Source organism: Engraulis encrasicolus, chromosome 7 (genome assembly GCF_034702125.1).
Source record: "Engraulis encrasicolus isolate BLACKSEA-1 chromosome 7, IST_EnEncr_1.0, whole genome shotgun sequence".
NCBI lineage: Eukaryota > Metazoa > Chordata > Actinopteri > Clupeiformes > Engraulidae > Engraulis > Engraulis encrasicolus.
The window spans coordinates 43,626,857-43,650,194 of NC_085863.1; the positions used below are offsets into that span (position 1 = coordinate 43,626,857).

At 41.8% G+C, this 23,338-nt stretch overlaps 1 protein-coding gene and 1 long non-coding RNA gene across 4 annotated transcripts in view; one reads left to right on the forward strand and one right to left on the reverse strand.

Annotated features, from left to right (window-relative positions):
- ddias (DNA damage-induced apoptosis suppressor) overlaps nucleotides 1-7,097 on the forward strand; it is a 36,084-nt gene extending 28,987 nt beyond the window's left edge. Inside the window, exons 1-5 of one of the 3 annotated variants that reach the window (XM_063202578.1) lie at nucleotides 2,334-2,658; nucleotides 2,931-3,086; nucleotides 4,483-4,591; nucleotides 5,146-5,221; nucleotides 5,452-5,566. In XM_063202578.1, coding sequence (XP_063058648.1) covers nucleotides 2,540-2,658; nucleotides 2,931-3,086; nucleotides 4,483-4,591; nucleotides 5,146-5,221; nucleotides 5,452-5,471 — 480 coding nt within the window. In that variant the 5' untranslated portion in view covers nucleotides 2,334-2,539 and the 3' untranslated portion in view covers nucleotides 5,472-5,566. Of the gene's footprint in view, nucleotides 1-1,744; nucleotides 1,819-2,333; nucleotides 2,659-2,930; nucleotides 3,087-4,482; nucleotides 4,592-5,145 lie in introns of those variants that run through there. The other 2 variants (XM_063202577.1, XM_063202576.1) reach the window with 2 other exon arrangements.
- Nucleotides 7,098-7,611: 514 nt separating this feature from the next.
- Nucleotides 7,612-9,180, reverse strand: LOC134452209 (uncharacterized). Its single transcript, XR_010035393.1, has 3 exons — nucleotides 9,127-9,180; nucleotides 8,928-8,997; nucleotides 7,612-8,756 (listed from the first exon to the last, which is right to left on the reverse strand). It is a non-coding gene; the product is annotated as an uncharacterized LOC134452209 (long non-coding RNA).
- Between the last annotated feature and the right edge of the window lie 14,158 nt (nucleotides 9,181-23,338).

Sequence of the window (23,338 nt, forward strand, 5' to 3'; positions counted from 1 at the left end):
TGCATTTCCTCACATAAAATGCTGGAGTATGCTTGCCCTCCATGCATTCGCTGCCCCTCATGCATGTGTTGCCCTTCATGCATGTTGCCCTTCGTGGAGGTTGCCCTTCATGCATTGCTCTTCATCCATGTTCAGCACACACACACACACACACACACACACACACACACACACACAATCTAACACACGCAATCTAACACAAACACCCCATAAGAGTCAAAACATGTTTTTTTGGTGTACCACCCCCTGGACACCATACTGTACACTTGCATATCTTTGTTGTGCACCCTTTGGGTTAAGGTAAGAGCACCAAATAGCTTTAAATTACTTGGCTGAAGTTCCTGGGCCAATACATTGAGGCCATTGGCCCATAGTGTAAATGGGGCTGATATTGACCTAAAACAATTTCGCTAATTGTGGCCCCCCACAGGGGCCAATTTTCACAAAAATCGGTATGTAGCCTTTGGCTAAGGTGAAGATAATGTCTACTCATTTTTGTTTTGATACGAGTAGGCGTTGCCGAGATATGAGCTCACTTCCTGTTTGGCGTCTTCGCCGCCAAATTTGATTGGCTCCTGTTCAAAGACGGTTCAAGAAATCAGTCCCTAACTTTCAGGGTAGCTGTATCTCAGTCTGAACATAATCTGATGAATTTTTCGGGAAACTCTCACAAAAAATGTGGGAGGGGCGTCATTTTTATTGATTTTTAAAACATTCAAATTTGCGGGGAAACTTTCCGAGGTCCAAAATTTTGTCAAAGGGTGCGTTGGATTCGGCTTGGTCCAAGGAAAATGTGAATACCATTTTGGTGGTAATACATATGGGCGTTTCCGAAATATGAGCTAACTTCCTGTTTTGCCTCATCAATATGGCCAAAACACAGTTTCGTCAATTGTGGCTCCCCCCAGTGGCCAATTATCCTCCAATTTGTCATTTGACCTCTAGGGATGATGTCAGTGATGTGTATCCAATTAAGTTGTGATCTGACATGTCGTTACCGAGATATGAGCTAACTTCCTGTTTGGCGACTTCAATATGAGCTAAAACACATTTTCAGTAATTGTGGCGCCCCCCATGTTCCAATTTTCACGAAAATTGGTATGTAGTCCCTGGCTATAGTGAGGATAATATGTATTAATTTTTGTTCTTATACGAGTAGGGGTTGTTGAGATATGAGCTCACTTCCTGTTTGGCATCTTCGCCGGCAAATTCGATTGGTTCCTGTTCAAAGACGGTTCAATCAATTGTTCCGCAACTTTTAGAGTAGATGTAACTGATTCTGAACATGCTCTGTGTAAATTTTCGGAACGATCCGCCAAGAATTGTGGGCGGTGCACTATTTTTATTGATTTTTACAAAATTCAAAATGGCGGGAAAACTATCCAGGCGGAAAATGACGTCATAGGGTGCGTTGGATTCGTCTCAGTCCAAGGATTCCAGGGATACCAAGTTTTTGAAAATTGGACCTACGGTTCAAAAGTTACCGTTTTCCTGTTGGTGGCGCTAGAGAGTTCGAGGTACCCCCGTGAAAAATACAAAACCTGTTCCGTTGACCGAGCCGAACGTTTCGGTCTTTGAACGGATTTTCTATCTTGAGCGGTTCTTCAAAACGAATGGATTTCGTAGAAGAAAGAAGAAAATTAATAAGCCGTAAACGGGGGAATAACAATAGTATGCTTGCCGCATGGCAAGCATACTAATAATTCAAAGGTGTTACAAATCCTTTGTGTTTTTTCACCCACAGGTGAAACTACTAGTGGATCAATCGGTGGACTTATACTGCCCTCTGCTGGCTGATATGATCCACTCCCACAAAATGTAAGGCTCGTGCTTGATGTATGAGACAGTGGCTGAATCTCAAATGGCGCACTTGTGCACTTCAGTGTTCAGGTTTCAGTGCGTATGCCGTATTAGTTACGCACTGGTACATAGTGCCTGAAGTGCACAAGTGCGCCATTTGAGATCCAGCCCATGACATGGGTTTTATCTGACAGAAAGCTCACTCTTTATGTTGACTTTCACTTTAAAGACTATATAACATTCCAATAGCCGCCTATTATTAGTATTAGGCCTAGTAGTGTGGGCCTAGGCCTATGTGGGCCTAGTAGTAGTAGGCCTAGTAGCCTAGTGGTGGTGGTTATTATTAATTAGCTGTTAGATTCACACGAAATAGCACTAAGGCATTTATGTCTATCTTTTCTAATGCCATTTGTTGCGTTGTTAAGGCAGCAGTGGAAGAAAGGAAACGAGGATAGAGCCTAAAACAAAGGTTAGCCAGAGAATCTCTAACAGGGGGTTAGCCTACACTACTACTTCCAATCCCCTAGGTGTCAGAAGAGTTAGCCAATATATCCTGAAAGACTCACGTGACTTATTGGTTGACGAAAGCGAAGAAGGACCCGGGAGAAACAAAACAAAAAGTGTTCCGTGACAAACGCAACACAGGAGTTCAGATGAAAATGAAAGTCAAACGGAGTCTTCTTGAGTTTGTTTCCAAAATGTTTCCTCGTGTGTCCCTGTTTCTTCCTCTCGTCGCGGTATGAGCCACACAGCCTTTGTGTGTTGCACAGTTCTGTCTGTTCAGGATACAAGCATTTTATACCCATCGTGCTCCAACTGCTTCTCCAGAGTGTTTCTGTCTGAAAAGAGAAGCCCCAGGTAAGTTGCTTAGACGTTGTGGATGTCTCTCACGCCTGTTACACCAAGCTACACCGGTGCTGATAATAATAATGATAGTGTCAACGTTCTAAATAAGTTATTTACTATATCGGTATTTGCAACGAAATGTTTCTTTCCCTTGTCTTCTTCTTCCGTGATGGGCAAAGTTTACCGACAACGTCTTTAATGTCTCTCGGCCGAGGATGTGTTGGGTAGGCCTGCGTGTTGGAGACAACGAAGATAACGGAATGTTCCGTGTTTTACTCATCCAGGTGGAGCTGCACTAAATGTGGATGGGACTCGGAGGTCCCAGGATACAGATACAGGTTGTCGCTGAGGGTGTCCAAAGACTGCGACGTGCTAGGGGTGACTGTGTTTGGGAGGTGTCTCGATTCATTCTTCGGTGTAACAGCTGGACAATTTCAAAGGTGAGCCTGCGTGGTGGTAGAAATGATCTAATGCAGGGGTGATGAACATAAGGCCTTTGCCATAGGCTATGTCTCGTGACATATTTTGTTAAGAAATCTTAGAAATGACATTTGCAATAACTTACAATTAAGAATATGTTCAATCTTTTAAGAAAGCTAAAACCTAATGTTGGTTTTCATTTTCGTTTGAAAAGATGTTTTTAATTTTTAGCAAGAAAAAGGCTGGTTCAAAGTACTTTTCTCTCAGTGTTGGATTATGGGGATACAATTTATATGCACGTGCCCTTATGTCTCCTCAAGAAGCTGGATGCAGTTTATCATTCTGCATTGCGATTTGTAACAGCTGCCCCCTCAAGAACCCACCATTGTGATCTGTACTCTAAAGTCCAATGGCCATCCTTGTATTTAAGGCGTAAATTGCATATGCTACTTTTTATTGCAAAGGCACTGTTGGACAAACTTCCCTATTATATCTGATTTATTGACTTTTTGTAATTTTTCAAGTCAAGTCAAGTCAAGTCAAGTGGGTTTTATTGTCAATTTCTTTACATGCACTGGTCATACAAAGAATTTGAAATTACATTTATATTATGGCAGGCACACGTTCCTCACACAAGTTAGTACTACAGTCTTGTACTCCTCGCACTGAATTAGGGAAAACAGGCTTTTCTTTTTATGCCCCATACCTATGGAATGAGTTGCAGAAGATATTATGTATGGACTCTCTGCCCTCATTAGAGACTTTTAAGAGGGAAATTAATACAGTATACACAGAGGAGTGTCATTGTTTCTGACTATGCAGCGCTACTTTTTTATCTCATAATATGTTTTATGTAAACTTATTCTTCTTAATGTGTTTTTTTTTGTACATTTATTTTCCTTTTTGTCTATGTGTTTGTCTGTGTCTGTAACTATATGTATGCTGCCATTTTGACCAGGACTCCCTGGCAGAAGAGACTCTAGTCTCAATGGGACAATCCCGGCTAAATAAAGGATAAATGAAATGAAAACATAGAGGTGATGGGCCTTAAGGTGGTTTTAAGGTGGCTGCATCATATAGTCCTAAAGTGTAGGGGGAAATCCTGGCTTGTGTTCATAATAGGCCTATGGCACTTGGAGGAATTTGAAGTGAATCGAATGAAAAAGGTTCCCCATCCCTGATCTAAGGAGAAAAAAATATGCTTTGTCAAACTGCAGTTTTAACAACAGGATTATTACAGCATTAACAATGTAGTGAATGCAAAGTTTTGGACATGAGAACACTAGATTTTTGTCTAAATAGGGGTGCATTTAATGCATCTTGTTTCTTATTCACTTGGAGAAAAAAAGTTTTCATAGAATATACTGCGTGTTGATGTGCTTTTAAATATGTGCATGTTTGTACTTCTATTTGCAGATTTGTGACTGCTATTAAAGAAAGCCAAGGTGTCGAAAAAGCTGAGTTGCTGCTGAGAAAATCATTGGAGGATTGCTTCGTTGGAAGATGTGTGCACTTAGGAATCAAGGTAGCCTACACTGAAAGCAAAGGGATACTAATTGAGTCCTTATTTGACTACCTGGCTACTGGCCTGTCTATGAAAAGATTGTTACAAAGATTGTTATAATTACTGTGCGTGTGTGTGTGTGTGTGTGTGTGTGTGTGTGTGTGTGCGCGTGCGCGCCATACCTGCAAACTCGTCACCTTTTGGTGACAGTCACCTTTTTCCCGGCCAATTAGGTCATTCACATGAATAGAAATAGAACCCCCGCTCTACACTGTCACCTTTTTTCCTTTGACGAGTTTGCAGGTCTGCACCCGTCGCATGCACACGTGATGTATTAGTAGTAGTAGACTGTATTTACTGCATTACACGGTATTGTATTACACTTTTATTTTCATAGTGCATCGATATGGAATATAAGCGCAATAGCGCATCGATATGGAATGATTACTTTTTTTTAGAGAATTGTGGCCAGTTTAACAAAATGAATGGTCATCCTATCAGCCAATCAAAGAAGAGAATTCCATTGTTATGGGAGATAGTCCAATTTTCAAATTCTGCTGTCTTTTTTCTTCCAGTTTCCTGACAGTGGTGAAGATCACGGCTCAATGGCACCGCTGTCCGCCTCCCTTAAAACAGAGCAGCACATTGCAGGTAAAATCAGTCTACCAAGTGATGGTGCGTTTGGCGTTAGTGTAATCCGGTACCTACAGAGCTTACTGCGCGCGTGTGCACCCTCAGACCGGTGTGAACCTCCGGAGGCTTCCCTACAGTCTGAGCAGTCCAGTTACCATGACTACACACAGCTCTGCTCTGGAGGGTCTTGTTTACATTCCAGTGACACCGACTCTCAAGATGCTTGCTTCCCTCTACCTGTGCTGCAGTCACCTGGTCTACACAGTGAGCTGGGGGACTCGTTGGAGCGTTCTACTCCGGAGCAGCAGAGGGCGATGGGAGACTCACTAGTTGACCCTTCACCGGGACAAGGGCGAAGGAGGAGACGATGTAGGAGCACCTGTGATGTGTCCTACACGAATGGATCATGCAGGTGTCTGGAGGGTGTTTGTGCACGGAAGGATCGGAGAGTTTCGATGGGCCAGGAGTCGGGATACAGTGATCATTTCAGAGACGGAGGATCTTCCGGGTGTTCAAATTCCAGAGACGGAGAATCCTGTGGGTCTTTTCCTGTACCGTTTATACCAGACGAGTCATGGACTCGTTCCTGCCCTCTGTCCTTCAGCGATGATGGGCTTTCAGCTGACTCTGTCTCCACATCCTCTCCCCCAGACAAACTCCGGTCTAAGTCCTCATGTAGTCTTTCGATGAAGTCACCGAGCCCGTTGTGTCGTCGGGACACAGCCCAGCTCAGAGGGGTTTCTTGTCCGCCAGGCCCATCCACACCTCCCATTGGTACTCACAGTCCAAGCTGTTCGTTTGGACCTGTGTTGTCCTACTCTGTGACCTCTGACAGTGAGGACACATGGGAGAAGAACACATCCACCACACCAAAGGATGTGGAGAGCTTTCCACCGCTCCATGGCTGCGAAGAGGTGTACAACTACTCTGCAGAGCTTTTTGACATGTCTGCTTTGGACACAACAGTTGACTTTCACAGAGCAGGTTTTTCCCCAGAAAAGGTAACTTGCAAGTCTCGAACATCATCTCGCCACTATGCAAGGCCACGCTTGGCCCCCTGTTCCCAATCCACCCCTATTGTGTGCAGGGGGGCTACGGGAGCACGCTCCATAACTTCTACCTGCCCCCAGAACCGGGAAGTGCTGTCGGAGAGGGGGCGGGTGCCTAGCTTTGAGGCGGCCCAATGGGAATCTGATAGAAGTGTGATTGACAGTGAGGCGGAGGGCTGTATCGATGAGGGGGGACTCTGCATCTCGGAAACAAACACTTCATTGACGAGAGAGGAAGCAGATTGGTCCAGGGACCTTTTTGTTGATTCTTAAAATCTGATCTGAATAACTGTTAAAATTATGAATTTATGTATTTGCTGTGAATGACAAATTTGAGATGAATTGCTGGAAATATTTGTGTTTGTATGTGAAATAACCTGCTGTATTGCACAAAGCCAAAGCAAATTATGAATGTGTAATGTGACTTTATTGCCAAATTATCAGACAGATGAATGTTCTGTTTTGCTTGTAGATACATTGTTCAGACATTCTATTTTTATTTACTTCATTGACATTGTAACAATCCTGCATTTGAATATATGAACAATGAATTGAAAATACTTACATGAATGAACCTTATGGTTGCACAGCATAGAGCTTGAGACATTAGTTTCTGCAGTGCCTTCACAGACCCGCCCTTGTTGTGCAACGTGCAACTCTGACTATAAATGTTCATTTAATATAGCATCACCAAAAGTTTATAGAGCAGTATACCCAGCAACTGCATTCAAAACATGATAATTCAGTGTCTCACCTTTCCTGTCACTGATTGGTTGCCTGATGTGCTCCACATACGACTGGTGTATTGCCCATGCGGTCTTTGAAATAAATTAATCACGACACTACTTCCTTCCTCTTATTAATTGCTTCTATGAGCGTACGTTGCTTAACATCATCATTTAATATGTTTATGTGAACAGTTGGCAGAACAGATCAAAGCCGAGGGGAATCATGCGTACCGTTCACAAAATGAATGAAGGTTTTGCATTTTATCCAGAGTTGAATAAAGACATTGGTCATACCAGAACAACCAGGCAAGTGATTATTGAAATTATGCCACGTCTAACCTATTCGTTTGTACGATTCTTATATCTGAGGTCACATTTTTTTTTTTTTTTTTTTTTTATTACTGAGGTTAAGTTTTTACTGTGGCACGCTCACCTTTAAGAAAAAAAAGCCTAGTGACACCCATGCTGTTGAATTGAATTTTTATTCCCATTTATTTTGGTATGGTCTTTCATAACTATCTAAGTCTATACTATGCACTGGATATGTGGCCAGTAACCATTTTTATACCCCATTCCTCATACAACAGGTGAAGTGCAGAAAAAACAAGGAGAAGCTAGTAAATCATTATCTTTTTATTGTAGTAGGCTTCATTGTTTAACCAAGTGCAAAGTGGAATCTTTGTATAGTAGGCCTTACATGTGTCTTAAAACTGACTGAAACAAAACAATGTAGGTGAAATAAAACAATATACCATACTAATATCAAACGATAGCCTATATGATCATTTTGACGGTGCACATTTCATTTGTGATTAACATACACATGCACCATATTAATAGTGTAATATTCAAAGTTGATTAAGCAAAGATTAACTGCATTAACTGCAAATCCGATATACCACAGACTGATTGCATTCAAAGTTTTAAACAGATTAAAGCGTTTGCCCAAACCCATTGGAGTGACTTCCTCACTGTCTTATGAAGCCCAAAAGAAATGACTACTGGTACACTTTTTTGACAGGAAATTCACATCAAAAGACCTTGATTTCTAACTTAATGAGTTGCTCCCACATATTAAGAAAATACACAAAGCATCGCTAATATTCTACATTAGGGCTGCACAATTATTGAAAGCAAGACAATCACGGGTTTTAATCCAGTTATTTTAATTAATAGTTAACTATTAGTCTAGTCATGAATGAACTTTGTTTCAGAGGGCAGTGAAGACATGGGCAATCTCTACTTGCACTGTATGTCAACTGAGTCATCAGCCCTCTGTACTCTGCTCAGGCTGCTGCAGGCTTGGTTGAGACAGACAGTTGAGGCTTTACCTCAAAGTTCTTGCTCTTCGTCAGACATGCACCATTCTGTATTATTTGTATTTTCAGGACCGAAAGGCGACCGCCTGTCATTGTCCCTGTTATAGTAATGTAATCTCTTGAGTGTGAACAAGATCCAAATTGAGTAGACTGACATCTCGCAAATTTTTTACTTTTGTCGTTTTGCATGTGGTTGTAAAGGTATTGATTAACTTCTATATCATCACAGTCAAAAATTCCAATGGCAAAGTTGTTGGGATGGCCAATCGGATCATTGAACATTATTGCTATGTCATACCTGTAGTTCTTTGATGTACAGTCATCCCACAGCTTGTAGTTGAACACTCCGGAGGCTCCATATGCTACCACAGTTTGGACGAACAGAGCCGTGATGGTCATAGATGGAGTGATTCTGTCAGGCAAATTAGTCTGCCATGTTCCATGGTTGTCAAAATAACTGGAAAATATGAGCAAAAGCACATGAAATGTTAAACTTTGCTGTTTACCTTGTAAGCGGTTGTCTTCAAACAGATTTTTCAGACAGAAGGACAGAAATGATTAATAATTGGACAATTAAAATGATACTATAATTATACAATTTCTACAATTTAAATTTTATTATAGTCACCTGACATCGGTAAGAGTGAACGGAGATTGATTGGCGATCTGAGTGGTGACCTGATAATTACTCATGATGACTGAAATAAAAAAGAAAAAAAGAAAAGCAGTAAAGTATAAAATTGAATCTTTTTTTAAAGTAAGATGAATGATGTGGAATCTCTTATTAAATCAGTTAAAGACGTGTGAGAAAGCAGGGTTAGACTTACAGCTTCGAGGAGTTGAAAATAGGTTGTACGCGTTCAACAGGCAGAAGAGACTTTGTTAATGCACCTTCAGCACGCTAATTTATAGGATTCTGCAGCCGCTGAAAGAATAGGCATTTCCTTCAGATTTACTTGTTCAAATTTATTTGTGTCCACACTACCTTGATAAGACAGATAGACTGCCTTGAGTACACTAACTGCACATTCTAGTGTGTGTGTGTGTGTGTGTGTGTGTGTGTGTGTGTGTGTGTGTGTGTGTGTGTGTGTGTGTGTGTGTGTGTATGTGTGTATGTGTATGTGTGTGTGTGTGTGTGTGTGTGTGTGTATGTGTGTATGTAGGGCCACTGCTAGACATAAGCAGAGTATGCAGAGTGCTTAGGGCACCAGCCACAGCTTGGGCCACCAACCACTCTGCCCCCAAAATCGGGGCCTCATAAACTGAGATTGACCAAAAAACGTCATGAAAGAAATATTGAATTACACTACAAAACATATATTTATTAGTTACTACTCGTAGATTATTATTATTAGTAGTAGTATTAGTGTTAGTATTGTTATTATTAATTAATTAATTAATTAATTAAATTAATTAATTATGAGGGGGCCTCCTGACTAGTTATGCTTAGGGCCTCTAAAACCTTAGCAGCGGCCCTCTGTGCGTGCGTGCGTGCGTGCATGCGTTCGTGCGTAGTTGCGTGTCTGCGTGTTTGTGCGTTAGTAGTTATGGTGTGTACAGTGTTTGTATCGCACTGCCATTTTGTTTGTATCAGTACCTTTCGTCTGGTGGTGATCACACCCTCCATTCATCTAATGTGATCAATCAGTGCCTAACATAGTAGATAAGATATGTTAGGCACTGATTGATTAGTGTGATCTGTGAGGCTTATCTAGCCTGATAAACCAGACTAAATGCGGATGTCTAATTTAGTCTGGCCTCGATGCATAATAAATCCGAAGATTGTTGGTGAGAACAAACTTCCCTCAAAACCCTGCCCACTTTGATTCAAAACACATATTTGCGTTGTAATTGGTTTGCCAGATTCTTGGCATTCTGGCTTCATTGAATCATTATGCGAGGCCAGACCCACCCGTAGACAAAACATTTTGCCGTCCAGCGGGTGGCGCTGGTTCACCAGGCTAAGGCTTATCTGCAATAGCCTACTTTAGGCACTGATTAAGAATTTTTATCACTTTCATACACCAAATCAACTTTGATTTTCTCCTATTTAATTTCCTTGTAGCACATTGCACGACGCTACAAAAGTGGTTGTCCCAAAAGCCAAAATGATGTATGAATGTACAGTAATATTGTCGGATTTTATCTTTTCATAAACATTTGAATGTAAACTAATGTTTAACAGTATGACCAAAGTACAGTATATTTTGCAGCTAAAAAGTTCTAAGTTATTTCTGGTAATTCAAAATGGTCATGGAGAACATCCACCTTTTCCTCCTTTGGAGGAAAACAACATTAGAAGTCCATAGACAATCCCTTAGGGACGAGATCTCCTACAATAATGCGGTACGCTCAGAGAGAAAAGCATATTTTTCCAAAATCATAACAGACAACCAGCATAATGCATGACTTCTTTTTTTCACTATTGACCACCTGCTTAATCCAACACATAGCAATAACAACCTAAATGCAGCATCACATGCCAAGTGCGAGGAATTTGCTAGATTTTTTAAATAAAAATATTGCAGACATTAGAGAAGGTATCCAAGGTGGAAACGCAGCAACCTCTGGCGCCCACTCAGGAGATACACAGAGGGGAGGGTTAAACCCCCCCAAGGAGACCTGTGAGCTAAATTGTTAACACCTCTTTTTCCAAGCTCATTCAAAACAGCCATGGTAAAGGCACTCCTAAAAAAGACAAATTTAGATCAGAATTCTTTAAACAACTACAGACCTATATCAAACCTCCCCTTTATAAGCAAGGTACTAGAAAAAGTTGTATTTAAACAGCTTAATCAACATCTGGCTGGGAATGACATCTTGGAAAAAATCCAATCAGGCTTTAGAGCCAACCATAGCACTGAAACAGCACTAACCAAAATAATAAGTGATCTTAGGCTCAGCATTGCCGCTAACAAAGTTTCAGCACTTATCCTTCTCGACCTCTGTGCAGCCTTTGACACGAAAACCATCACATACTAATTGACCGCCTTGAATCTTGGGTAGGACTGTCCGGCCACGTCTTAGAGTGGTTCAAAACTTATATTACAGGAAGACAGTTTTTTGTCACCATCGGAGAATACGTCTCCAACAAGTATGATGTGCCTTTTGGAGTTGCTCAGGGTAGTTGCTTGGGCCCTCTCCTCTTCTCTCTCTATATGTTGCCCCTGGGCTCCATCATCAGAGAGCACAATGTTGATTTTCATAGCTATGCCGATGACACACAATTATATATCTCTGTTGAACCTAGCCAAACCACTGCCACTCATGCCTTGACTAAATGCATGTCTGCCATCACAGATTGGATGAACAGTAACTTCCTAAAATTAAATGAGGATAAAACTGAAGTGTTGCTCATTGGGCCTAAGAAAAAACGTGCAAAACTCCACTCAAGCCTAGGTGACCTAAGCATACACATTAAAGATAAGGTTACTAGCCTAGGTGTGGTCATAGACTCGGATTTGAGCTGTGAGCCTCACATCAACAAGACAACAAAATCTGTTTTTTTCCATCTTAGAAATGTCAACAAAGTGCGCGGCTTGGCCCCCCGACAAGACGCTGAAAAACTTATTCATGCCTTTGTCACCAGTAGCCTAGACTACTCTAATGCTCTCTTCTCTGGTCTCCCAAAAAAATTAATTGACAAATTGCAACTCATTCAAAATTCTGCGGCAAGAATCCTAACAAGAACCAGAATGAGAGAGCACATCACTCCTGTCTTGGCAGACCTGCACTGGTTACCTGTCTCATACAGAATCGACTTTAAGATTCTGCTGACTGTATTTAAAGCATTAAATGGACTTGCCCCTAGTTATATCTCTGACATGCTCTCTTTTTATGCCCCTGCTCGAGCTCTCAGGTCCACTGATGCCAAGCTGCTAAGGACTAGTTTTTTTTTCTCAGACCTCACTGAGATTTTTTTCCCCCTACAAACTATGATTCAAGCGAAAGGGAGTTTTTCCTCACCCCTGATGCCACCAGGGGCCACACCTGAGCGCCCAATCTCTGTGTGACTATCTATGACTTATGCTAGGCCCAGCCACTATAGACCTTACGCATCCAAGAATCCTGGTCCTAACCTACGTTGACCTTATGACTCTACAATCTCTTTCTATCTCTTCTTCCTCTGCCTTCCTGGTATCTCTGCCTCTCATCTATACCTCTCCTTTTAAATCCATCTCTAACAATTGGGTCATTCTACAGAAAAGGTTGAAAATGCTGTCACTGACATTGTAGATACCAATACAGCCAAAGTTGACCTGATAATCACATACTTTACATATGTTCAATAAATAGAGACTGTTTTTGTAATGTAGAAGTCAACTCTATTGGTCTACTTTTAATTTTATTTTTTATCAACTTTTAAAAAAAGGATACCCATAGAAACTCTGCGTCACTAATATGATACATGAAAGTGTATTGTATATTTTTTGTTTAAAAATACATTTTTCAATGAAATTAAACTCATTTACATTTTCATTAACATTCCATGGAATGACTACAACATATACATATTTAAGAAATGGTTTTATATTATTTATAATATTAAATAAATTTCTGTCACTCAAAATTGCGTCATTGGTGTTACTGCTAGACAAAATACTGTTATTTTGAAAATTAAATTGGCTCTTGGGTGTTCCTTCAGGGCAAGAGGTCATTTAAGGAGGTGTAGTGGTCAAAGACATCATACGAGTCAGATATCTGTCTTCATTTCTTCAAAAATGTCATGATTTCTTGAAGAATTGTACATGAAGCTACGAAGCCCGTCATTGGTGTTACTCAGTTTAAAGCCACATAGGTGAGCCAATTCAAATAAAACTTGAATACATCAAATAAGTAAAGGATTTTGATATCACTGAAAGCATATTGTCTCCCACAGATTCAGCCAGTTTGTTTTAACTGTGGTTTTCCCCTAAAAAAGTCATTGGTTTTACTGTAATTTGTGGTCATTGGTGTTACTTTTCAGCCTAAATGAACCCATAACACCAATGACATTCATGTGTAAAAGCTACACCAAAAACATCAGAAATAAGAGAATTGGAGTAGGGAAACCAGTTTATGAAATCAGTTTATGAAATGAAATGCTAATAATATGAGTTTATGATTGAGTTTAAGAAATTAAAAGAGGTCATTTCCAAAATAAATTGGCATCTTTGCGGTTGTTTGACGTTTTGTGTCATTGGTGTTATGGCACGTCACTGGTGTTATTTTTCACGTCTTTTTGACCTGGTTCACTTGAATTATTGTTATATTCATCAATGTTTTCTTTTTCATCATTGATGTATTCAGTAGCTCATATTTTAAAGTTACTATTCAAGAACTTATTTGTACACTATTCCACTCCTTTTTGTTTAAAAATTAAAACATTGATGGCGAAAGTCACATAGATTCACATGATGTTGACTATTTCCATTTTTAAATGAAGTTGTAAATGTTTAATCAGATATTTCTCTTGGTTTTATGGTATCTGATTTTAGTGGAATATTCAAGTTTATTACATATTTGTAAAAAAAAATGTTCTTTAATTTAGTATGTATTGTAGGTAACACCAATGACGAAAAAACAACAGATGCATTCTTTAATAAAATATATATAAAAATGAAAAATGAAAATACATGAAGCTGGCCCTGGTGTGGATTAACTAAGTTAAGAAGTTATGTAGCCTAAGGGTTAACGTTCGGCGAGAAGGTCGCTACCGTGGAATAGCAGCACGACAGAGATAATCTTTAGTCTTGTTCTCTCTGAAGTGCTGCTATTCCACAAAGTGACCGACTCGCCGAAAGTTAACCCGCTTATTATATGGATATACTTAAATGATTCACACATGGCGGGGACATTTCTTTAGGCCTATTTAATGTTAAGTCTATTATAGTTTTTAATGTCAAAAGATTGTTGCTGCGCAAAACAAAACAGTGCCGTTGTGGAACACCGCTAGGCAACAGCTAGGTAGCCAGGACAACAGGTGTTGTCTATCACAGCAGCTGATTAGAGTCTTGTTGAAAAGTCGCTTTAGCAGTGAAAAGTCTTGTTGCCATTGACAGCGGTCTGTTATAGACCAACCCGCCCGTTATCGAAAAATAACAGACGTGCGAACGTTGGGGAGCCCCGTTGAAATGAATGGGGCATTCGACCGATGACGTCACACCATATAATAAATATTAATATTAAAGAAGTTTTAAGTGCATTAGAAGAAATACATTTCAGTGGAAATAGGTTTCCCAAATTCAACCTTTTCTGTAGAATGACCCAATTATGTTTTTTCCCATTTGTTAAGCACTTTGAGTTACATGACTTGTATGACACAGTGCTATACAAATACAATTATTATATTATTATTATGTATGAGAAGTGCAATTTTCCCTGTCTTAATGAATACTTTGGTGTGGTGTTGGTAAGTATTTGTGAAAAAGGTAACATTTGTGAATGGGCAGGTGAATTCTGGAAATTAATTGTTAAAACTATTACACAGTGGACCTTTGGAGTAAGCACCCTGGAACTAAGACAAATAAATGAAAATAGTGAAAATAGAGGGTTGAGCACTGGAGTAAGGAAAAAAACAGAGTTCCTCTCGCTGAAATACTGTAGGAGGAGATAGGTACCACTAGAGGTCGCTACTTGACTACTCATTTACACCATCTCTCTGATTCAGGCAGTCAAAGGCAGAACTATAAATATGCTTGCTCTGTGACTTTCTCAGTATTTTGGCGGGCTTATAGGATTTCAGGCTTTATTATGACAGGATATTGAAGACCTGAAAGGATAATGGAGGGGAGAGAAAGATGCGGTAGGACTGGGAAATGACCCAGACTTGGACCTTGGTCCCCAAATAGTTGGTAGGCCTACAGGTACTCCACCATCACTGCAACCCCTGTTGTGTGACTTAACTGTCAGGCATGCAACCGCGTGCAATCGAGGCACACAATTAGAACCATCTACGATACTGGAGATGTAAATTAGCCTGACTCTCGTACAATGCATTAAAGGGCAACATTTATGTTTTAATTGTACACTGTCCCTAATGAATTAAAACTAAACTGAACTGATGTATCATACACAGCAAGGCTCTCGTTAATATTTGGACGTTGGCCTTAATGGTTGTCTGAATATTGCACCGTGTGCATGAGTTCCAAGTGCAAAAGTGGCAGTGCCTTTGTGCACGAAATGTGCACAAGCATATTCCGGCCCTCAGTGAAATCCTTAGAGGGCAAATCCTTGCATATAGGCCTAGTGTGTGTTTTTTGTTGCACAGACATGTTTTGATGTGTGCTTCCTTCTGTGTGCAACAATGTAACAACACAGGTGGGGCCTCCTTTCTGAAAAAATGAGTCGATCATTTGGGCCAGTACTGTAGTCCTTTGAACTTCAGTTACTATACAAGTAGTAAAATAGGTCAATTGGGACTCTATGCGCCATTCTTCAGGTTGCAGGGGCAACACAATGGGACAAACATCACTTGAAGACAGAATATGGGGCACATTGCAGTGTGCTCCCACTTCTATCTTCAAGTGCTGTAAATGTAACTTTTTCTTGTTAGCACAGCAACCACAAATCACGAAAATCAAAGGTTCTTTCATGACAGCTTTTAACTCTCTTGCCAGACTACACCAGACCAGACCAACCATTCTTGAAGATGGCGAGTCCCATACCTCCACAACATTGCTGTCTTAGGTGTGTGCGTGCATGCGTGGGTGTGGATTAGTGTAAATGTGTGTCTTATTCTGAGAGCAAGTGAGGTAGCCTAACCATCAATGTTAGCAGCAGTGGGGAAGACACTTCCAAAACAAAAACAAATCTTTTTCAGCAATGCTACAGAAACTGCGTGAGCATGTCTATGATTAGATGGGCATCTATTCCAGCAGTCTTTTCCAGCATGGCTGAGTAATACTAGACTGTGTCAGGTAGTCTCCGGTCAAAATATCAGACTCAGCTGAAATTGTGTAAACCGGTGTTTCTCAAAGTGGGTCGTAAGCCTCCCTGGGGCGGTGCGGAGGTATCTCAGGGAGGGCGTGTGACATCTGCTATACATAAGCAGAGTATGCAGAGTGCTTAGGGCACACCAGCCAGAGCTTGGGCCACCAATAATTAATTATGAGGGGGCCTCCTGACTAGTTATGCTTAGGGCTAGGGCTGCACGATTATGGAAAAAATCATAATCACGATTATTAATCACGATTATTGATTTTTGCTGATTTTTTTGAAAATTATAACAAGATGAAATATAACCAAGAATGAATTACATACGGGATAAACAAAATAAAATGAATTGTAATCATTATGTAAAGGCAATAGCTTGACATTTAGGTGGACAGATTTCTGGCCAGAAACACCAGCCTGTCAGTATGTTCTGGCTTCAAGGACGCTCTCAAAAGTAGGTCACTATTGCCACGATTAAATCACGATTAAAATCATGAGTTCGATTTCACTATTTTATCACGATTTTGATTATTTTTCGATTAATTGTGCAGCCCTACTTAGGGCCTCTAAAACCTTAGCAGCGGCCCTCTGTGCGTGCGTGCGTGCGTAGTTGCGTGTCTGCGTGTTTGTGTATTAGTAGTTATGGTGTGTACAGTGTTTGTATCGCACTGCCATTTTGTTTGTATCAGTACCTTTCTTCTGGTGGTGATCACACCCTCCATTCATTTAATGTGACCAATCAGTGCCTAACATAGGCTACTGTAGATAAGATATATTAGGCACTGATTGATTAGTGTGATCTGTGAGGCTTATCTGCAATAGCCTACTTTAGGCACTGATTAATAATTATCACTTTCATACACCAAATCAACTTTCATTTTCTCCAATTTAATTTCCTTGTAGCACATTGCACGACGCTACAAAAGTGGTTGTCCCAAAAGCCAAAATGATGTATGAATGTACAGTAATATTGTTAATAATATTGGATTTGATCTTTTCATAAACATTTGAATGTAAACTAATGTTTAACAGTATGACCAAAGTAGGCCTACAGTAGCCTATATTTTGCTGCTAAAAAGTTCTATTTCTGGTACAGTAATTCAAAATGGTCATGGAGAACATCCACCTTTTCATGTATGAGAAGTGCAATTTTCCCTGTCTTAATGAATACTTTGGTGTGGTGTTGGTAAGTATTTGTGAAAAAGGTAACATTTGTGAATGGGCAGGTGAATTCTGGAAATGAATTGTTAAAACTATTACACAGTGGACCTTTGAAGTAAGCACCCTGGAACTAAGACAAATAAATGAAAATAGTGAAAATAGAGGGTTGAGCACTGGAGTAAGGAAAAAAACAGAGTTCCTCTTGCTGAAATACTGTAGGAGGAGATAGGTACCACTACACAGCAAATGTGCCCGAGTAAATTTTTCAGTGTTGGTGTCAATTAACAGGGGTTACTAGTAATTTTACTCAGAATTGAGTAATATTCACGCCTTATGGAGTCAGTCCCGCATAGTGTCAGAGTTAATAGCCTATCTGTCGATATTAAGGCTGTAACGATATTGCATCGAACCGAGGGATCGCGGTACGCAGACCCACGAACCCCTATCGCGAACCTCCCTCGCAGAATCGCGATGCGCCCTTTCAAAGTTGTTAAGGGCTCTGCATACTTAACGTGCGCACTTTGGCGCATTTGGCGCGAGAACCATTACAATGTAGGCTACCCCTCAGTCTAGAAAACAGCAGGATACAAATGTTTGCATATACGCTTAAAAAACACGAGTAGAAAAGGGGCGCACTGACATGTGCGAGTAACACTTCCATTCACCCATCTCTTATAAAATGTTCCGTCCAACCAGCACGTGCATTTGTTGTTATCAATTGCCTGAGAAACCTCCGCGAGACGAAACACTTGGGCAAACGTCGGAAGGTAAAGCATGAAATGAATAACTGACCATGAGGCTTTATCAAACGTGTGAATATTTTTTGATTCATGCATGCCCCGATGCATGTTGAGTGGGGACTGACGTTGAGCGGAGAGAGAGAAAGAGAGCGAGAGAGCGAGATGCTCCGCCTGCCCAAATTCTCAAACCACGCTACGCTCTAATAAGGGAAGTGTCTGAAGTCGGGCGAACGTTAAGGTCGATGTGGATATTAGGCAGCATTGCCGCATTGACCGCCTGCCTAGCGAAAACATGCTCCATTTCAGCCTCTGCATCCATTCCCGCTCTTGACAAAATGTCAAATCACAAAACCAAACAAAGGACAACGTGCGTGTTGCAAAGTGAGATGAGAACTGAGGTACATTTCGAGTTTTGTTTGTATAAGCGTGGCGCGCTGCTGCACCATCAAAAAAGTTACAAAAATATTAAACATCAAAATCAAGTGTTGCATTTCTGTAAGTAGATAATACAACATGTTTCCTGACGAAATATGATCAGTGTTGTTTTCAGTTAATGTTTGGATATTAATTGGATAATGTTTGATAATGTGAGACAGTTCTTATAGGCTACCTACTGGAACCCTGACCCTACTCTCTCCATCTCTGTCTCTCTCACACACGGTCAGCATCTCAGCATGATATGATCTATAGCCTATTAATAATAAACCTATTTTTCCTTGGTGAACTAATATCCCTTATTTCTCTGTGTTGTGCTTTGATGTCAACACCTGGGGAACAGGTTGCAGTGGTAGGCCTATATCTGCAAAATCATTTAGTACACCTTCAAAATTAATGTAGGCAGGTAGCCTAAATGCAAAAAGAAAGCATATAGGCCTATATATATATATATATATAAATTATTCTTTTTTTTTTCTTAAAAAAAAAAAAAAAAATCGTGGGGCATATCGAACCGTAGGTCATATATCGTGATACAAACCGAATCGTGGGTTGGGTGTATCGTTACAGCCTTAGTCGATATGATAATATTTCTGAATTAACACTGTGATTCGTTAGATTGGCCACACCCACCCTTTGAATCGCCTGCTGGAGCATTGCCGGGCTGGGAGTGGGAGACATAGCAGCGGCAGCAGTCAACCATACGAAAATCTATCTTTTATATGGTAAGTAACGTTTTAATCGGTAAAAGTGTCACTTTTGGCGTTATATACTCGTTTTGTGGTTGATTTTGTCCGCTGGGTAGCTAAGCGAATTAGGCCAACTAACCTTAGCTTAGCATGCTAGTTGGCCAACACCGTACTGGACCAGGGGTTAGTAAACAAATAGTCCCTCAAATAATTAGTGTTTTCATACGGGAAGGCTTTTTGAGTAGTGCGATTTAATTTAAAATGCTATACACGGTTGGAATGTAGTATGTCGATATTTCATATGTGCAAGTTACGTTAGGGCTATGTGGCTAGTTTGGTAACTCGGTGTAGGAGTTAACTGATAGTACATTTTCGATTTCCTATTGCTGTTTATTGGGCGTTTGGGTCTGTTATGGTTTCACCGACCCTTGAAATACGTAACGTTATGGTAGTTAAAGCATGCGCCCCATATTGAAGCGGTAAGAGATGTGATGTGTCCCGTATTTTCATGAATGACTAGAACAATGCAGGTCTCCCGCATATCAACTCTAGAACCAGCTGTTGTGAGCGCGACCAAGTTGAGATCTGTGTCCGGTGCTCGTGCTCCATCAGCTAGAACATGAACTACCTTTATGAAATCGTGGTCTGTGTATGTCTGATCATGTTAAGCGTTTTCCACATGAAGAGAGTTAGTTAGTTCTGAGTGTCTTGCGCGTTGCAGCTTGCAGACCCTCGGTAAGGTTTGGCTTAGTTTAAAAAAAAGTTTCGCCCTGACAAGTGCATCAAAGCGCTCTGCGTGTTGTCAAGCCTATCTACAGTTCCCACAATGTTCGCTCACGAAACACAGCACCACACAGGACGTGTGTGTGTGTGTGTGTGTGTGTGTTTTGTTACAGTAGCCGAACTTAATTTTAATTTCCTTCATCATGGTCAGTGTCACGTTTTCCATTATGTGTTGGAACTAGTCACTGCAATTGTACCCTAGTGTTCAGTCACCCTCCTTTACACCAGGGTGAGGATCACTGTGTAAAATACTTTAGTAATAGGCCTACCTCAAATAATGCCATTTTTGTCTTTAAAGCAACATGCTGGTTCCTGTAGAATATAATGGAGTCAGCAAATGGGTCAGGGTACCACAGGCCGAGGAGGAATACAGTTACTCACAGTTTTTGCAAGCAGGTAACTGTTAGGCTAATTTGATTGTCATGTTTATTTGTGCTTTTAAGGTTACAGTGTGTTTGTTGGAAACTACAGATGACAGTTATATTTCCTAACTACGGTGTATGTAGGCTAATAGTCCATCAGCTTTGCTCATTGCATGGTTGTTGTTCCCAAACCTTGCTCACTGACCGTATCTTGTGTTTCAGTGCTGGCGAAATTCAATTTGCCAGATTCTGCTTCTTTGAGGCTGAAGGATTCATCTAATGTGGAAGTGGATTCAGACATATTTGATGAACTCTTAAAGACATCAGGGGTGTATTTCAAGGCCGAGGAATGTAATGGTTAGTGATTGCAGGCTTATAGTTTTAATTAAGTAATTTTTGAGTTTGCTTTCTACAAAAGGTAAATGGAGCTGTAACACATTTCCTGTATTGGTCACCAGGCTATATGCACTTATTCACTACCTTTTTCCTGTCTTACATTATTTGATTAACTGATTAATCTAGCTGTGTTTGAACATAGTTGTAAGGTAGATAAATCAGTTTGTCCAAGAATGTAAGACAGGAAACCAGGAGCAGCGGCAAGTTCTGGAATCGGTGGATGTGTATTGTCAATAATCATTTACAATGCTATATTTTCTCTTAGATACCTGAAAAAAATTGTGCTGTGTGCACCCGAAAAAGGACTGTATGATAGGGGCTGGATCAGGTATGCAACAAACGCCACAGGATGTCCAGCCAGAACAGTATGAAGATGTCCAATGAAGTCAGACACACACAGATGTAAAGGCAAGCCGTGAAACCGTGGTTTTACTAGAATGTAAAATAGAAAATACAAAACAAGACATAAGAACATGTACATACATAAATGAAATACACATAATACTATATACAATATAATATACAATATAAACAATAAGGAAACTGCCTACAGCAGCTACATTGTCAAGGGGGAGAGGAACATGAAGGTGACTGACTACAAGCATCCATCTTAAGCAGGGGGGAATGATAGGAGACATGACACAGCTACCTACAATAGCTGTGAGGATTGGGGCATGGATATGTGTCTGCCTAAAGCAGACACAAAGAGCATACATTAAACAGAGAGAGAGATGTAAGCGCTACTCCACCACAGTAGCACATTACTGAGCCAATGCACTCTCTGAAGGAACCGCGACATGGAGAATGAGTAACATATACTATGCAGCTACTAGACAATGCAAACTGTACAGTAAACACAATACAATACAGACATGACATAACATAGTAACAACACAGTACAGAAACTCACTCTCAGAGACGCACGGCAAGAGTACATTGAGTGGACGCTGGGATCCTGAAACGTCCAAGATGATGAGAGAGATGGATCCCAAGTGAGCATGGAGTCCCCGTGTGATGAGTGGTCTGACTAGTGAACTCCTGTCCTGGCCCTATATGCTCCCAGCAGCACAGCAGGGTGCCGAGCCAGGGGGAGTGCCTGTTGCCGAGGGCCCCTAGCAACCCACTATAGGGCCACGAACGGAAAATCACCAGAGTGTACAGGTCAGGCAGAGGAGAGCAGCAGAGGGAGGGGGGAGACAGGTAGCCCACCAGCAACGGGGGATGGGCAACCTGCCAAGAACAGTGAGGAGAGGCCTGACTGTTGAGGGCTCAGGGGACTCCAGGCTCACAATTCTTAACAGCCGTCCCCAACTTTGTGTAGCAAAGTTGAAATGGTGAGGTGAAACAGGGTGCAGGTGGGATACTGATGGTTCAGAGGACAGGTGGCGTGTGGTCTGGTCTGAGACCCAAGCCGTACTGCCAACTGCCACCAGCTCCTGGCACGGCTGGGATGACCGGAACTTCAGGTCGGATGTCTGAGCCGCCCCATCTGCCCACGGCGACTGGACCGATGAGGCTCCGACGCTGGAGTGCAGCGATGCTGGTGTAGCTGCTGCTGCTTCCTCCACACGGCTGTGTGGTACAGGTGACCTGGGGTGGACACTCGGGGAAGGACTCCTGATGGCGGCGCTGAGGGTGGCCGCCCGATGACGGGCTCTGACAGGTGTGCACCGTGGCTCCTTCCTGCGACACACAACCTGACCCGGGGATGATGAGTGAAGCTGAGACAGAGGGGGGCACCAGTTGTGGCTGTCAGCTGAGTTGCTGGCAGAACTGACTGCCTCATTATGGACCACTGGTTGCTTCTGACCATGCCTGCTAGCCGCTGCTGGAGCCAGCCTGCCTGAGGTGTGGCGCTGGCGCTTGGCAGACTGATGACGGCTGGCAGGTGTCTGTTCCTCGGTGAACAGACAGCTTGAGGGTGACTGCTGAAGCTGGGCTGGTCCTTGGAGTGCCCAACCGAGTCGAGTCTTCCTTGCTGCTGGCCCACCTGAAGGGCCCAGGCGCACTGGCTCGACTGGCGTGAGGAGATGAGGGCAGTCGGAGCCAATGAGCAGCACGGGGTGAGCTGGCGTGAACTCCTGTAGAGGCAGACCTCTGAGATGAGGGTAGGTCTCCTGAAGGGCCTCTACTGGGTAGAAGTGGCTGGACAGGCGAAGCTCTGTTGACGTGAATGCCTGCTTGACAGGGAACTGGTTCCGGGGCTGATCAGCAGGTGAAACAGAGAAGGAGACTGATCTCCCTGAGATGGGCCTCTGTTTCTCACAAAAAGTCCTGAGTGAGACCTCCTCTGTCTGACCCTGGAGATGTAGCCTCTGAGTTGCACTGTGAAGGAGGATGGTGCGCTCTGACCCATCGTCCAGGATAGCATGAGTTTCCACCTTCCTCCCGTGGTGATGAAGGCACACTTTCACCATCTTGAGTAGCACTGTGCTACTGCGTGCTGAGGTGACGCAATAGTTCACAGGCTCACAGGCGGTGGCTGACTTCTGTGAAGTGGAGGTTGAGGTTGGACTGTTGACCTCGTGCAGTACTTCAAGGTGTGTGCAGTTACACTGC